Source organism: Panthera uncia, assembly GCF_023721935.1.
Source record: "Panthera uncia isolate 11264 chromosome A3 unlocalized genomic scaffold, Puncia_PCG_1.0 HiC_scaffold_11, whole genome shotgun sequence".
In the NCBI taxonomy this organism is placed as follows: Eukaryota; Metazoa; Chordata; class Mammalia; order Carnivora; family Felidae; genus Panthera; species Panthera uncia.
The window spans coordinates 60,630,905-60,648,569 of record NW_026057578.1 but is presented as its reverse complement, the minus strand read 5'-3'; the positions used below and the strand labels follow the sequence as shown (position 1 = coordinate 60,648,569).

The window sequence follows — 17,665 nt, the reverse complement described above, 5'->3', positions numbered from 1 at the left end:
AGCTCAATGTCTTAGCACAAAGCAAACAGCCGTGCACCCAGCTCCCAGCAGCCTTAAGTCTCGTGGATGCTGTTCTCACTTTCACACTGTTTTCCTGCTCCTTCCCCCTCTGGTGGGTATCAGCCAAAGGGTCTTCAGGTTGCATCAGATTTTATTTGTAAAAATAATTCTAACTCAATATCAATCTATCTTTGAATTTTGAGAGCTCAGCATATAATTACTGTTTCATTAACACTTGATGACTGAAAGATTAAATAGTTTAATAACCAAAATAGGACTTCTTGACAGCTTGTTATTGATAAAACTTATTTTTTTAAATGTTTACTTATTTTATTTTTTTAAAATTTCTTTTTAACATTTATTCATTTTTGAGAGACAGAGAGAGAGTGGGGGAGGGGCAGAGAGAGAGGGAGACACAGAATCAGAAGCAGACTCCGGGCTCTGAGCTGTCAGCACAGAGCCCGATGTGGGGCTTGAACTTGGAACAGTGAGATCATGACCTGAGCTGAAGTCGGATGCTTAGCCGACTGAGCCACTCAGGCACTCCTACTGATTAGGTTTAAATATTCGTTTTGTATTTAAAAAAAACATAAGGATATATTGTTAATAAACCTTACAGGTTTATTTTTGACAGAGAGAGAGAGAGAGAGAGAGAGACAGAATATGAGTAAGCAGGGGAGGAACAGAAAGAGGGAGACAGAGGATCTGAAGCAGGCTCTGTGCTGACAGCAGAGGCGCCAGATGCAGGGCTTGAACTCATGAACCGTGAGATCATGACCTGAGCTGAAGTCCAACACTTAACTGAGCCACCCAGGCACTCCTACTGATAAGATTTAGATATTCATTTTGTATTTAAAAAAAATATAAGGATATATTGTTATGATTTTTAAAAAATGTTTGAGAGATGGGGGAAGGGGGAAGGGGCAGAGGGGGAGAGAGAATCCTAAACAGGCTCTGGGCTGTTAGCTCGAAGCCTGACTCAGGGCTTGATCCTACCAACCATGAGATCATAACCTGAACTGATGTCAAGAGTCGGGACACTGAACCAACTGTGCCACCCAGGCACCCCAACTATTCTAATTTTTTTTCCAACTATTCTAATTCTTAAGTAACATTGTTTAACCATTTTTGGGGGAAGGGTTGGCATCACTTGGATATATTTTTTTTTTTTTTTTTTTTTCACTTGGATATATTTTTATTTTAGAGAGGGAGAGAGAGAGAGAGAGCACGTGAGCATGGGAGGAGAGGGGCAGAGGGAGAGAGAGAGAATCCTAAGCAGGCTCCATGCTCAGCACTCATGCTCAATCCCACGACCCTGGGATCATAACCTGAGCCAAAATCAAGACTCAGATGCTCAACCTGAGCCACCCAGGTGCTCTGGCAACACTTGACTATAAACGTCCATGGCTCATCATGGCTCTGCTAACATGTGGAAGGGGAGTGAGGTTTGTACGACTTTCTACTCCACTTGGCATAGTTAGGTTTCAAACATAGATCTACCTACCTGTGTTAGCATGATTCTACAAACATTATTTCTAGTCAATAGACTTACTGACGCCCTTAATTTTTAACTCTTGATTCTGAGGCACAAACTTTTTTCTGCATCTAACATTCTTCTCTGTCAACATCTACCGGGACAATGGAATATCCTGACTGCTCCAAAATGGTTGGTAAATAAGTTCTTTGTTAGGTAAACTATTCTGAGTAATTGATGGACACATTATATACTACGCATATCTTACCAATAAACACTAGCTAATTTAAACTCTGATGATTTGGCAAACATTTGAGGATGTTGTGATGTCTCAGGGATATCATTAAGGCCTCAATAATTCTCAGTAATTTTGCAGTAGTGGCTCTCTAAAGAGTGACCCATGGGACCCCTGGGGATCTCAGAATCTTTTCAGTGTATCCATGGTGTCAAAACTATTTTCATAACACTGGCAGATGCTATTTGCCTTTTCCACTGTGTCGACATTTGCACCAATGGTCAGCAAAATCAATGGTGGGTAAAACTGCTGATGCTTCAGCTTAAAGTAAAGGCAGTGGTATCTAACTTCCTTAGTAGCTACTGTCTTCTTCACTGCCATGTACCTGTAGTTAAAAAAAAGTTATTACTAATAAAGCAGTAATGATACTAATCTTAATAAATCTCAGTCTTTGGGCACATGCATTTTTACCATTGTGTGATAAAATGGGAAGTATGCATATAGCACTCCTGCTGCCTGCTGAAGTACCATGTTGTCTTGAGAAGCTATCATTTGAGATACAAATAGAATTAGCTGCTTTTCTCCTGGAAAACCATTTACAGTTGGAAGAATGATTGACAGTTAATCTGTGGTTATTCAGACTTTGATATTTGGTGACAAATTCACAAAAATGAAGTGCATCTATCCAATCAAGGAACAACAACTGACGTATTTGCTGCCAATGATAAAATTCGAGTGAGAAAATTTAGAATTATGGGAAACTTGAATCCACCCCCTGTGAACTTCACAGCCTCCCAATAGTTAAAGAATTCCCTGATGAGACTCGTAGTTGTATTAATGAATATTATTTTTTTTGAATTTTATAGAGTGAATCATGTCAACATTTGGAAGCTCTGCATATCTAGATGAACCAATATTTTCTGAATGACTGATGCATAGAGTTAGAATTAATTAAAAAGGCAATTAAGATACTCCTTTTTTTAATTTTAGAGAGAGAGAGAGAGTGAGCGCGAGAGCATACACATACAAGGTGGGGCAGGGGCAGAGGGAGAGAGACTGAGAATCTGAAGCAGGCTTCATGCTCAGCACAGAGCTGGATGCAGGGCTTGATACCATGACCCTGGGATCATAACCTGAGCAGAAATCAAGAGTCGGATGTTCAACCGCCTGAGCTACCCAGGCACCCCAATCTTTGGCCTTTTGTATAAAAAATCTCTCAGTTTTAATTTTTATTATGCTAAATATGGATAGATATAATCCACATAAACAAAAAAATCTCTTTGGAGTCCCGAATAATTTTTAAGACTATAAAGGAGACCCAATACTTTGAGAACCACAGTTTTATCAGCACTATAGAGAACTGTGATAGAAATTATCGTAAGTTCACCCTAAGACCTAGAACTTCACATTTATAATAAATTTCTGAAGTCTAGAGTATTCTCATTCGTCTTCCTACTTCTCACAGTGCCTATACTTCAGTGTTTTATATCTTGCAAATAACACAAAAGAACTTGTATTCAATAAGAAAAAAAGGTAAAAATTAGCTCATTTACTTCTTATGTGTATTTCCATCCTTATCAAAGCAGAATGAAAGGAATTTCTGGTTACTGAGATTTCTAATTATTTGGAATCTAGATAACCTTGAGCTTATTAGGTTGTCACTCTACGTATGGAAAAAACAGATTACAAAAAGATTCCAAGAGAAGGGCATGAGACTAGAATATATGATTGCCTAAATTTCAGTCTAGTGTTCTATTATTTGGCAGAAGAAAGACATATTGAGAATTACTTTCCTATACAAAATTGACTTAAAGACTATATAAAAACTATTCTACAAAGGTTTAGCTAACATATGCTTTAGAGAATAAAACACAAAACTATGGGAAAAGCACACACATATTTCAAGAACTATAAAATATCTGGTTTAACGGGCTAATTAGTGATTCCTAATCAGCAATGACCATGTGGCATGAGTATGGGCAAGGGCTCTGGGATCTGAGAGAACTAGACTTGAATTTGGCCCTGCCAGTTATCACGGGTATGAACTTGGGTAAGTTGCTTTCTTTTCCTGAGACTTCTTTTTCCTGCCAAGTGAACAAGGGAAATACCTCCTGGGTTACTAGTAATTGCTCAGTTGGCTACTATAATGACTATGTGAAATTATAAGTGTGAATGTCTCTGGCAAATGCTCACACATACTAGATGCTCATGAAAAACTGGGAAAGGTTCTTTAACATAGCCCCCAAATACTAAAAACACTTTGCACTGCTTTTCTTTCCTGGCCTACTGAGCCACAGATTGTCTTATCCAGTCAACACTCATCATGGTCTTCCTACATATCAAGGAACCAACTGAAGGGCTTCCCAAGTGAGTTTGTTTAATCTGTTCAACAACCATGGGTTTGGCATTCATTGAGCTTACAATTTTATTAGGAAGTATCCAAAATAAAATTTTAAATGACTGAGCTGATTATTTTGAGGCTTAATAAAAATAAATTATGTTAGTTTATACCGCATTTATATATCCTCAGGGTTTCTGGTTGTCATTATTATAAAACTTCATGAGCTTATAATGCCTGCAAACAGGAACCTTCTATCCTGTGTGCTTCATGTTCTAAATCCCATCCATTCCTCCTGGTTTTTTGCCTCTAAAATGATTACTGGACTGCTTTGACTTCTTTAGTAACCTGCCCTTCAGTCAAATTTCAGGGTAGTCAGTAGTTTTCTTCCAAATTTGCTCTGATCATATCATAGTTATTTCTTTGGAATTAGTATGAAGTTTACATACTTACAGTGTTTCTGAAGACTTGGAATTCTAGTGTTCTTAAATCTATCTTTGCAACCTTACTCAAGTTAAACCTAAAATAAAAAATGTACATATATTTCTTCATAAACAGCATCATAATTAATTAGGGGGTAAAGAGTAATTATTAAGTTTGTATTTTATTTGCAAATTACCTTCTGGCTGATTTTGAGGTCAGTATTACCACATTAATGGCTTTCCAAAAATTAAAGGCCACAACTTATTGTTAATATTTTGCTCATTTTTTAAAAACTAAAACATTTGAAAGGTTCCACTTGCTTTCTCTTTATAATTTTTTAGAAAGGAGTTCAACATTACTTTTTCTTATCTTAAGCTGAAAACTTTTCTAGATACTTAAATACTTAGATATAGCTATATCTCTCCCCAGTACTTCCTCTCAATTTTAATTACAGATCTAGAATTTCTCTAAGCCAATTCTATTACTGTATAAGCTGCAATAAAGTTTTAAATGTATAAAATAATAATCGATGCTAATATGGAACATTTTGATTATTTAAAGCAATGCTTACCTTGATATTAACTTATCTACAAAGACTGAAGGATTGGAATATAAAGCTAGAGGAATAAATTGTATATAGACAGGAACATCTGCAGGATTTTCTAAAGTAATCTCTTCTTCCTTAAACAAAGTAACAAAACAGTAAATGAGAGGTTTCCACAGTTAAAAGTTAAGGGTAGATACTTTATAACCCTATTATATATTTCCCAAAACCAAGGTCATTCTGAATACTTACTGAGGAGCAGTTTGTATTAGTAAGTGGAAATTTCAAGTGCCGGGGGGAGCTAATTATAGAAGGCCAAGAGAGCTCAGCAGTGATTTTTGACAGTATATTTTTTTGAAGGTCTGTATTTACTTCAAATAAAGCGCTCAATCTAGAAAAAAATAATTTGTAAGTCACTATATCATTAAAAATTTTTTCTCAAATGTTTATTTATTTTTGAAAGAGAGAGACAGAGCGTGAGTTAGGGAGTGGCGGAGCGAGAGGCAGAGAGAGAGGGAGACACAGAATTCAAAGCAGGTTCCAGGCTCTGAGCTGTCAGCACAGAGCCTGACGCGGGGCTTGAATTCACAGTGAGATCATGACCTGAGCTGAAGTCAGACGCTTAACCGACTAAGCCACCCAGGCACCCCTGTAAATCACTATATCAAAATAAAATATTTGAATTTTCTGAATATGATCTATTATTATATTCTTAAATAAACACAGTTTTATTTGCTCTGACATTTTACTACACTTTTAATAGACACATATGAAGATGTCTCTGTTTTGGCACAAAGAGCTGCCAAAGTCTCTATCACTGATCACCTGTGTTGTTTTTTGTACCAAATATGTAAAGGACAAGGCAGGTATACACAGATAACATATGGTGTTAAGGGGATCCTAAAGGATCCTGCATGCCTAGTGGAAAGATCTAGACACCAACAGCAGGCTGCTGATGAATATTCATCAGGACAACCTATGGGATGGCAGTGCATTGCTTGGCATATGGCTTTCCCTCTTTGGGATTAAAAAATGAAGGAAAATCCTGACATGCAATGAAGATGTTAGTTGAAGTGGTAATACATATGGGGCCTTTATACAGATATATGTAAAGTTATCAGCAATATTCAGGATGTCATCTGAGTATTTCCCTACTTATGACTGTTCAAGAACCAGCTGTTTAGAGACCAAGAACACATTTCCTAAGGAAACAACATTACACATGGGGCTAAGGTCCCTGGGCCCAAACATTGAAGCCTACTTTAACCCACAATACCAGTGAATACCAATACTCTATGTTGGTAAGAATACAGGCTTTACAAGACTAGAAACAGAAATTCTCTGTAACATACACAGTGACACAGTAGGAGCGGGGAGAATGCCACACTCACTGTGCACCTGGGACGTGATGGTACGGGGTAGATGCAAAGCCCAGCTCTTTAGCAGTGGAGTGTTGGGCACAGGTGGAGGAAGGTAGGGGTTTTGGTGGGTAGGAGGGGAAGACGTTGCTCTATAGCACTCCAACTTATGTATTCATAATATTAAAATTTGGAGACTGTCTATACATTGTAATGTCTGTAATGGAAATGTTGGGGATGAAGAACTATTTTATTGAGTGTTCTCTTGAGTGAGTACATCAGAAGTCTTTCTGTACTTATTTTAACCATTTTAAAGTACAAATTTAACTCTCGTCTGCCTTAAGAAATCTTTCCACAGCAGATAGTTCAGATAAACAGAACGTCTTAAATTCAATTGCTAATGGTTTGAAAAATTTAGTACCTATAAATGAGAATATCCTGATAGTGACAAATAGATTCAAATTAGGCAAGTGGAGAATAGCAGTTTTTTTTTTCTAACATTTTAAGTTTATTTATTTTTGAGAGAGAGAGAGAGAGCATGCATACATGCACACACACACAAGTTGGGGAGGGGCAGAGAGAGGGTCACAGACTCTGAAGCAGGCGCTAGGCTCTAAGCAGTCAGCACAGAGCCCAATGCGGGGCTCGAACCCACGAACTCTGAGATCATGACCTGAGCCAAACAAAGTTGGAAGTTTAAACAACTGAGCTACGCAGGCGCCCCAAGAAGACCAGTTTTTATCAGCTGCCATAGTATCATTATTCTAGTCACATTCTCTGCTGAAACATAAGAAAGATTGTACTTCTACATTCCTGAGTAAGTGTGCATCTACTTTTGAATCCAGGTGTGGTAGTGATTTGTCATTAGCACATTTTCTGCCTGCCAAAGATATATCGTTGAGCCTATGTGAACTGGGCTCTGTGTGCCCCCTAACAGTTCAGCATTTGAAAGGGAGGAGGTAGTTCTTTTTGCAATGAGCAAATGGACACTTGGTCTTCATTGTGGGATTAAACCCAGGACATGTTTTCTCTGCCTCTAACAGAGGTCAGTGGTAGGTAAAAACTTTCTTTCTTATGGAAATGGCTGTATCTAAGGTGAACACTGTATTCATCCTATATAAAGACAACTTCAAATAGTTCTTTGATTTTAAGGAACTATCTAGAGCACTGGAGAAACGAACAAAATGGTAGTGTGTATATTTCTAAGCAATATGCAATTAAAATGGCAATTCAAGATGCCTCATTAATAATTTTCTGAAGATAAGGTGTTATTTTCTTAGCCATAGAGAAGTAAAATAACCTAATACAAGAATAACATCTAGAAAGTAACATCAACAGGTACATTTCGAACTGGTAAAGATAGCTAAAATACTTAAAGCAAAACCACTCACCTATGACCTGAATTTTCCTTTATTCCCATCCATCCTTTGAACAGGCTTTGATGCAAATCCCAGTCAGCATCCCAGGTGTCTTCCTGCATGGCTACACCAGGCTGTACTTTGGGTTCGGCTAAAACAAGGAAACATGTATTATGACACGTTTAGCCCTACATCTATATCCACTTGTCAGTTTTCCTTCAAATGATTTCCAGGGTACCAAAGGATAGAGTGGCGGCGTTTCATCAAAAAATATTTTGGGCAGAATGAAGAGCATGAGAGAGAATAGCAAGATAACTTACATTTGGATAGAAAAGGCAAGCCAACATAGCAATGATCCCCACACTGCAGTCCAGGATCAAAATAAATGTTTGCAATCTACAAAGAGGCACAGGAGAATTGTGAATCCCAAGTCCACAGAAGGTCACAATAACACAATACTAACACATGGGAATCCTCAAACACAACGTTTTCAAACCTTTGACTTTTTTCCTGGCTCTAAGTCTTCCTTATTGCCCCGTAACCGTTTGTAGTAAAATCGCACATCTTCTGACAAAGATCGTATTTGTTGTATCTTCACCTTCTGTGAGAAGGAGTTCATAATATTTAAGCTCTGATGAACTATTTTCCCCTGAAGGAAGAAAACAAACAAACTCATTTGTATGTGGTTGCATTTTCTTAAGAACACACAATTTAGAGGTGACAGACATATTTTTCAGAAACTGAAGCCCAAAGGATACTTAGAATTTTTATCACTTAATAATCTCTAATTTGTTAATCAGAGCCCTCTCAAATATATCTATATTGCTATTTCTGTGTGTGTGTGTGTGTGTGTGCGTGTGTGTGTGTGTGCGCGCGCATACACACACACACACACAATTTGTTTTTTTCACAGCCTGTTATAGAAAAACTAGCGGGACAAATCTCTGTACTCTTATGAAAATGAATTAAAATAAGAAAGAAAAAAAAATGTTCACACTTGATGTTAAAAAAACGAGGATGCCAACAGAGACAGCTCTGAATAAAGGAAATGGTCACTGTCAGTTTGTGAAGCAAGGTTTGTTTACCAAGGCCAGGCTGCCCCCAAAGTATCCAAATTCAGGATGAAAGAATTTAATTCTAAAATCAAAAGCCAAACAAGACGAAAACAAAAATCAGATTTCCTTAGGAAAAATTTTTTCTTTTTAAAAGAAAATGTCATTTGTACCAAAGAGAAATGAGATACCTTTTAAAAATACAGGTTATCAAGTATCTTATTAAAATAGCAGGCAGATTAAATGACTAGATAACCAGTGACTGCTCTTATCAACTGTATGCTTCTCCCTATGATAGGGGATCAGATTTTAAGTAAAAAATTGAATGATTTAAATAATCCTCAATAAGAATTATGTTATAATCTTTCTTTTGTTTGAGTACAGAATTTTACCTTATAATTTGATTCCTAGTCATTTGAAGAAGTCTTGAAAATGATCATACCCACTGGGCTAATATTTGGTACTAGAAGACACAGAGGTTAAGAGAGTGTACAGAAAAAAGAGCTGAATGAAGGTGAGGTTCTAAGTAACACTCATCATTTGCAGCCCAGCCAGAGGGAAACAGCAGACAGCTATGAGAGGCCAGGTGTGCTGCTATGATGGGGAGAACACAGGAGCAGGAAGCACAAGGCCTTTGACAGCCCCAGCTTGGCCTCTAACCAGCTGTGTGTTCCTGGCAGTTACCTGGTCTTCATGCACCTGTAATAACCACTTCACTCAAGTCCATGTCTTGTCTTTCAGGGGGGTGGGGTCAAAAGAGGTAACAGATACAAAAGTTTATTTTACAATGGAATTCAAATATTAAGTATTAAACTATGAGTTACTTCAAATGTTTATCTGGAGGTACTGGAGGTACCTGTTTATCTGGAGGTATCTGGAGGTATCTGGAGGTACATTAGTTGGCACGAATATACTCCACTAGATAAGAGATTTTATAGAACCTGATGACTGTTATGGGCTGAATGTGAACCCCTCTCCCCTCATTCATATGTTGAAATTCTAACCTTCAATGTTCTAGTAGTATTAGAGGTGTATTTCGGAGTAGTGTTTCGGAGAGGTGATCGGGTCATAAGGGTGGAGTCCTAATGAATGGGATTAGTGGAGAGACAAAAGAGCTTGCCCTTCCTCTCGGCTCTGCTGGCTAATTGAGGTTACAGTGAAGACAGCCATTTGCAAAACCAGGAAGAATGCCCTCCCCAAACACCAGATCTCCCAGCACCCAAAACTGTGAGAAGTAAATGTTTGTTGTTTAAGTCACCACAATATGGTAATTTGTTATAGCAGCCTGACTAATGCAGTAACATCAAGTTAATTTGTGATTCCAAGCAAATATTTGGTCCTGTAAGCCACCTGAAGATATCTAGAAGTTCGGCCCAAAGTAGTTCAAAACCAACACCTTGTTTTTATACAGATGCTTTCTCGTTTACTCCATCCATGGGTCTTTCACTGTGTCATCTACTGAATTATTCCCTTCTAGGGTTTATTCTGTGTTTAATATCACTGATTGAAAAGGCAACTGAAGAATGGAACAAGGTCTTTTTGGATAAATAATGAAGTCAAGAGTTCTGTACAGTCAGTGCAAAGTGGAATCACAAGACAAAAATTTCATTAAGACCCAACTTAAATGTGTGGGACCTATTAACTCAAAATTTATATTTTTAAGTTGCTCAACTCTGAATTTAGGTTTATTTAAGATTTTACACTGCACTATTTCTCTTAACCCATCATGTCTCCTTCCACAGGGTAGGGGACACTTCTACATTTGTCCCCATGTACCCTGAACTGACCATATCATCTTTCTGCAAAAAGCAGTGGCTGTCTCTTGATTTCCCTACTTCTTTTCTCCTTGTTCTCTAGGTTCAAACTCTAAGTCATATTTTTGACTCTATCTATCCTACCCATACTTGCCTCAATTAGTAGGACCTTCTCAGGATATTCAAGCACAATTCAAATGTGAAATGTCTCTTGCCTAAGTTCTTGTCTCCATTATTTTGCTCCTTCAGCCACCCATTATCTACTAACTGCCTGCTTTGGGGATAAAAGATCCTTCATCCCTTTCTTTGATGAACTCAGAGTCTTACTGGGGAGACCAACACATAAGGCAATATTTAAAGCACATGTGAGGCCTGTTACAAGAGAGGTTATTTCAAATCACACATGTAACACCTAGTAATGTCTAGTGGAGTCAAGAAATGGTCAGGGAAGAGATGACAATGGAATTGAATCTTGGAAGACAGTGTAGTTCTTTGAAGGTAGGGGAAGAGGAACGGCATTCAAGACAAACAGCCAAGGCTTAGAGGTATGAAAGGGCTTTATTGCTCTGCCAATGCCCTAAGCTCAAACCTCTTCTTGACACTTCTCATACAGATTCTGTATGAGTGCCTAGGTTGGCCTCAGGCACTCTACTGTCACTTCCTAATTCACCTTATATTTACTTCTGCCAGAAAAAAAAAAAAAAAAAGTTTAAACTCAGCTCTGATGATGTCAAACTTCTGCTTAAAAACTTTAAATTTTCATGGACTTAAATGTGTTAATGTTTTTTTTTTTCATGCTATCACTCCAACATGTCATTCCATCTTCTTAAATTTCCCTCCATTCTTTTTTTTTTTTTTTTTTTTTTTAACGTTTACTTATTTTTGAGACAGAGACAGAGCATGAACGGGGGAGGGTCAGAGAGAGAGGGAGACACAGAATCTGAAACAGGCTCCAGGCCCTGAGCGGTCAGCACAGAGTCTGATGTGGGGCTCGAACCCACGGATCACGAGATCACGACCCGAGCCGAAGTCGGATGCTTAACCGACTGAGCCACCCAGGCGCCCCAAATTTCCCTCCATTCTTATCAAACTGGGCAACTCACTACTGTGTAAAGCCATCTCAGACTTTACTGCCTCTGTGTCTATACTCAGGTTGACTCCAGGGTCCTGAATGCAAGTTTTTACCTCCCCTATTTTCCCTGCTAAAAGAAATTCTAAGCCAGTTTACATGTACCTTTATCAATTACATATGTATTTCCCTCACAGCACTTCATTTTTATACTTTTTAGGGCACTCTCTACATCCTGCTTTACATTTATGCATCATGGACCCATTTCCCATTCTTGATCGAAAACTTTTTGAGAGAAGGAACTAGTTCTCTTTGTGTCTCCTGTGGAAGCTGGTTCAATGTCTTACCTTAAAATAAGCAATTAATAAAGAATAACTGACTTTACTGTTAGATTATAGGGACACAGAGGTAAAGGCAAAGAAAAATATTACAAAAAAAATCTATAAATTAAATCTCTTACTGGAAAGGAAGGTGGAAGAACCATATGTTTTGGGAAGCAAGTCAGTGAACCCACTGCGATTACAGCCTTCACAGGAATTGTTAGAATCTGTGGAGTGAAGTAGACCATAAGGAAATAAGTGTTTAGGTCTGAGATTAATCTTGATCATTACTGCATAAGTTTTGAGGATGTAAAAAAACTCAACTTGGGACTTATATTAGCAATAACCAACTCAAAAGTAATATTAAAATTACCTACATATACCGTTTAACTTGACCAATGTACTCCATCAAATGCTCTGAAATACAGTAAATTTCCATGTACTGCTCAGTGATTCAAAGAAAACATGGTAAATAAGACCAAACAATGGGAAAGGAATGAAGAGCAGATTTTCATAATAGGTTATTCTGCAGATTATTAATTTAACAAGGAAAGTCAAATTGTACTCCTAAAACAATGTATGAAAAACAGCATTTTCTAGAGTTACATAGTTCTCTATTTTTTGTATATAGTAATAAATTAACATCAACTTAATTAAAAAATGAGTTGAACATCATAGATTTAGAATATCAACTCATACTCTATTCATAACTTACAAAGATACTTCTCTAAGATATTTTTTCCTAGTTTTCATTTTTATCCATACTAACAAAAACTTGTCATAGCTATGAAATGCACTTATTTGTATTATGAGTGATTAACAGGAATTCTTTACTTTTGGAGGTAATTTGCCATACTCCCAACAAATCATTTATTATTACTTTAATTCTAATTATTATTTTTATATATTATTATTATATCACTAATTATGTTTATTCTGAATTCACTTTCATTCATGTGGGGGTGGTATATGATGAAAAAAGGTTGGAGAATAAGGGCAGCAACTTGTTGAATCTAGCAGTGTTCAAATTCACAAAGAACTGCTAAATATTAAATTAAAATATTAAATTAAAATCTAGGTGTGGCAGAAATATATCCATTCAAAATCCCACTAAATGCAACATGTTAGACACCACAAAGAGTCTTTCACTCAATGATCTTCACTTTGCCCTTGACTTAGAATGACTCATGTAAATATAAGAACTCAAATTAAGATGTGAGTTCTCGACTGTATCTTCCTTTTTGGAAATATCACACAGGATGATATTAATGATTGCAGAAGAATCAGTGATCTAATTCAGGAATTTCAGTCAGGGTCTTTGCAGTGCTATAACCTAAGCAGGTTTCTAACAGAGCAATTGTAAGTGTGCCAAAGCCATTTTTCTCAAGTTGTTTTCAGTTAAGAGGTTTGGGTTTTATCAGAAAACTATGAGCTAATGAACACCATTGTTTTGTAAACTATTCTCAAAAGCTCAGTTTTTAAGGTTATGAAACAGATAAAGTGTAACTTTATCAGTAAACTTAGTTGTTTCTATTGAAAACAAAAAAAGGACTAAATCAGAAATACCTCATTGACATGAATCCCCATAGTCTTACCTCATAGTCTGTGGTGATCTGTATGGCTCCATCATGAATCCCTTCCAGTTTTTTTGCAGTAAGTTTGACTCTGAACACTGCAAAATAGCCTGAAGCTAATATTACCTGTATGTAGTAGAAATGACATCATTCATTAGCCTTGCTAGCTCAAGTTTCCTATTAAAATGGTAAAGAGAGCTATTGTGATGAAGTGATTTCTGAATTCCTATGTATGTCTAGTGTATGACAGTGAATTGCCACACCATCTTGTACAAATATCTCAAAATAATGTCCATCCTTTGATACTTATTCCATGGGCCACCAAGAAAACTGGCTTCCTGAGGAACAATCTGATTCCCATCTACCAAGATGGAAAGGGGTATGGTCCTCACACATCACACCTATACCCGCACAGACAAAGAGGGTGAGAGCTGGAGCAAAGGGACACAGCTTTCCACCAATCCTTCAGCTATTTTAGGGCACAAGTACAAAGTTGGTTCTGTTTCAAGTTCTGAATTTAACTGTCACATTAATAATCATGCCTTCAAAGCAACTGAGATTATTGCGTCATACGAAAGTGTCAAATATAATGGAAAGAAAGAAGAGTTAATAAAAATTTGAAAGAAGTATGGAAATTTTATCTGTTTTCTCAAGCTATTTGCTGATGTTTCTGGCATTTACCTCTTTTTACCTGAAGTATAGTTAACATATAACGTTGTATCAGTTTCAGGTATACAACATAATGATTCAATACTTGTATACATTATGAAATGATCACAATAAATCCAGTCACTATCCATCACCACACATAATTAAAAATTTATTTTTCTTGAGATGAGAACTTTTAAGATTACTCTCTTAACAACTTCCACATACACAATACAGTATTACTAATTATAGTTACCATGCTATACATTATATCCCCATGATTTTTAACTGGAAGTTTGTAGATTTTTACCCCCTTCACCTAGTTTGCCACCCCCACCCCCTACCTGCAGCAATCACCAATCTGTTCTACCTATGAGCTTGGTTTGTTTTATTCTTTTATATTTTACATCTAAGTGAACTCATATAGTATTTCTCTTTCTCTGTCCAACTTCTTCCATTTAACATAATGCCCTCAAGGTCCATCCATGTTGCTGCAGATGGCAAGATTCCATTCTTTTTTATGACTAATATCCCTGTGTGTGTGTGTGTGTGTGTGTGTGTGTGTTTGCGTATCAACCACATCTTCTTTATTCAACCATTGATGGTCACTTAGGTTATTTTCATATCTTGGCTACTGTAAATAATGCTCAATAAACATGCAGGTGCATATATCTTTCTAAATTAGTGTTTTCGTCTTCTTCAGATAAATATCCAGAAGTAGAGTTACTGGATCATATGGTAGTTCCATTTTTAATTGTTTGAGGAACCTCATACAATTTTCTACAGTGGCTGTATCTACCAACAGATGAAGGTTCCCTTTTCTCCACATCCTTGACAACACTAGTAATTTCTTGTTTTCTGACAGCCATTCTGGCAGGTGTGAGGTGGCATCTCATTGTGGTTTTGATTTGCATTTCCCTGATGATGGCTGATGTTGAACATCTTTTTCATGTGTCTGTTGGCCATCTGGATATCTTCTTTGGAGAAATGACTATTTAAATCCTCTGCCCATTTAAAAATCAGACTGCTCATGTTTTTGCTGTTGAGAGGTATGAGTTGTTTTACATACTGTGGATATTAACTCCTTATTGGAAACATGTTTTGCAAATATCTTCTCCCATTCAGTACACTGTCTTTTCCTTTTATTGATGGCTTCTTTTGCTACGCAGAAGCTTTTTAGTTGGATGTAGTCCCAACAGTTTATTTTTGCTTTCGTTGCCTTTGCTTTTGCAGTCAGATCCAAAAAAATCATCACCAAGACTGATGTCAAGGGACTTACCCTTATGTTTTCTTCTAGGGGCTTTATGGGTTCAGGTCTTAAATTTAAGTCTTTCATCTGGTTTGAGTCAGTTTTTGTGAGTGGTGTGTGACAGTGGTCCAGTGTCATTCTTTCCACACTCTCTTCAATTGTGAGATTCCCAATGGCAAGTAAGTAATTCAGTTTGTGAAGCTGTACTTCAATTATTAGTAGTTATATTTTATCTAGAATTCACATTTACCTTAAAATAACAAATGTCGACACACCAAACAGACTCGCTTTCTCCTTGTTTAGAAGCATTTTCTGTGTTGGTTTTGTGCAATTCTAACACTTTCATCATGACTCCTGCTGCCCAAATCAGAACACAGGTCTGAAGGTCATGGACTTGTTGGCAATGTGTGTTTCATACAGAACAGGATACTAATTTAGTTCATAGCTTTGGGTTTTGGGAAAACAGTTGAAAGTTTAGGCACTGTAAGCTTAAAAAAATCATTTTGTGGAGTTGCTATTTTGAAGTTGGCAACTCACTACAACTTCCTATTTTAAGAGTTCATAACAATGATCTCATCTTTTTGTCCCTTGTTTTTAAATTTAGAGTTTCATATAAAAGCTAATTCTAAAACCCTAAATTGTCAAACAGGCCTTCTGTTGTTAAATGGACCTCTCAAATTTAAATAGTATGTGTTAACATATGCTATTTATTGTTAGGAAATGATCCAGATTTCTAGAATTATTGGGTTTATGATGTCTTACTAGGAAACAGAAAACTCAACCACGTGGGAGCAGATATACACATGATTTGACTCTTTACTGTTGAAAGGAATACATTAATGGCTGGCCTAATTATTATGTTTTCAGCATTCTATTTCTATTAAAAATAAAATCTCATTTGCAGTGACAAATATTACTTCTCATGGATATATCTTTGTTTTAAAAGGAGGCTTTATTTTTGAATCAAATTTAATACACTATAAGTTACTGAAATATACACAGCCATAAATTACCACTATTCACAAATATCTGATTATGTAGCTTGAATGCTACATAGTTGCAATTAGAATATATGTCAGTACTGTTTTCCCCCTTTTCATAAATCCTCTTCCAAGCTTCTACACACAATCATCAAATTTTTATTTACTTCATATTCAATCATAAAATCATGATTTACTTTATGTACTGGACTGTTCCCAAGTATTTGAATTATTAGTAATGTTACTATAAACATCTCCATTCTCTCAGCTTTTACTTCTTCAAATTATTTCCACAGGAAAAATTCCCAGGAGTGGTATATATTGCCAAACTGCTCTCCAAAATAACTATTTTTGGGGATCCTTCTAGTATAAACTGTTTAAATCAATTTTTATAGCCTATGGCATTCCATGGAAGCCTATTTGTCAACCATCTCTGTGCGTAAGGACATTTTATCTTTCTTTTGTTAAAACTGCCACAAAAAGTTCTATCCTTAGCTTAATGGATGATATGTTAAGCTCCTCCTCACACAAGGTGACTCTACTAGTTCTGTTCTGAGTAGGTATAAACTCCAAGTTCCACTTTCAGTAGTGGAAAGGGCTTTGACTAATATATCTGTTATCTCTGTTTCATGCTCCTTTATGACCAAATGTACCTATTTATACAACAGAGTAGAAGTACAAGGGCAGATCTAGAAAGGGATCAAACAGTGTTTGCTTCACTGATACTCTCTTCTCATCAGTACAGAAAACTGGCCACAAATATTCTGTATAATCGAAAACACTTTCTGCCAGTGTGCAGGGCCATCTTTTTGGCCAAGTAAATTCAATGAACACAGGGTTAGTTTAGTACCTATGGGGATTTCTCTTATAATGACACTTGTGTTACAAAGAGATTATTTAAGTTTTGTTATAGAACTTTTTATGACAAGGCAGAACTTACTCCTTTGGGCTTCAAGTGCCCTCAATATAAAAGGAGGGGTTGAAGTAGATTACCCACAAGAACGTTTTAATATCAAATAACAAATGTTACTATGAATCTCACAAAAATATTAACTGAAATATGTGTTGTAGGAATAGTTTTTTACTTGGGGTTTAGACATACATCTAAGTTTAAGGCAACAATAAGAAAATTTACTTACTGACGACTGGTCTGATAAAGAGGATTTTTCTAATTCCGGAAGGCTTGAAATTATTGTAGTTCTATTGCCTTTTTCAGAAGCTACAAGTTCTATCGATAAACCGTCTCCTATGATGTGCCAACTTTTTATGGCCAACTTAAAAAAGAGAAA

At 36.7% G+C, this 17,665-nt stretch overlaps 1 protein-coding gene across 1 annotated transcript in view; it reads right to left on the bottom strand.

Moving 5' to 3' along the window:
• Positions 1–17,665, bottom strand: part of TMEM131 (transmembrane protein 131) — a 243,043-nt gene that overhangs the window by 39,404 nt on the left and 185,974 nt on the right. The window contains exons 17-25 of the mRNA XM_049651396.1: positions 17,516–17,650; positions 13,521–13,625; positions 12,066–12,152; positions 8,227–8,379; positions 8,051–8,126; positions 7,764–7,881; positions 5,267–5,405; positions 5,042–5,151; positions 4,501–4,567 (exon numbers count right to left, since the gene is read on the bottom strand). Of these exons, the coding sequence (XP_049507353.1) occupies positions 4,501–4,567; positions 5,042–5,151; positions 5,267–5,405; positions 7,764–7,881; positions 8,051–8,126; positions 8,227–8,379; positions 12,066–12,152; positions 13,521–13,625; positions 17,516–17,650 (990 nt within the window). The remainder of the gene's footprint in view (positions 1–4,500; positions 4,568–5,041; positions 5,152–5,266; positions 5,406–7,763; positions 7,882–8,050; positions 8,127–8,226; positions 8,380–12,065; positions 12,153–13,520; positions 13,626–17,515; positions 17,651–17,665) is intronic.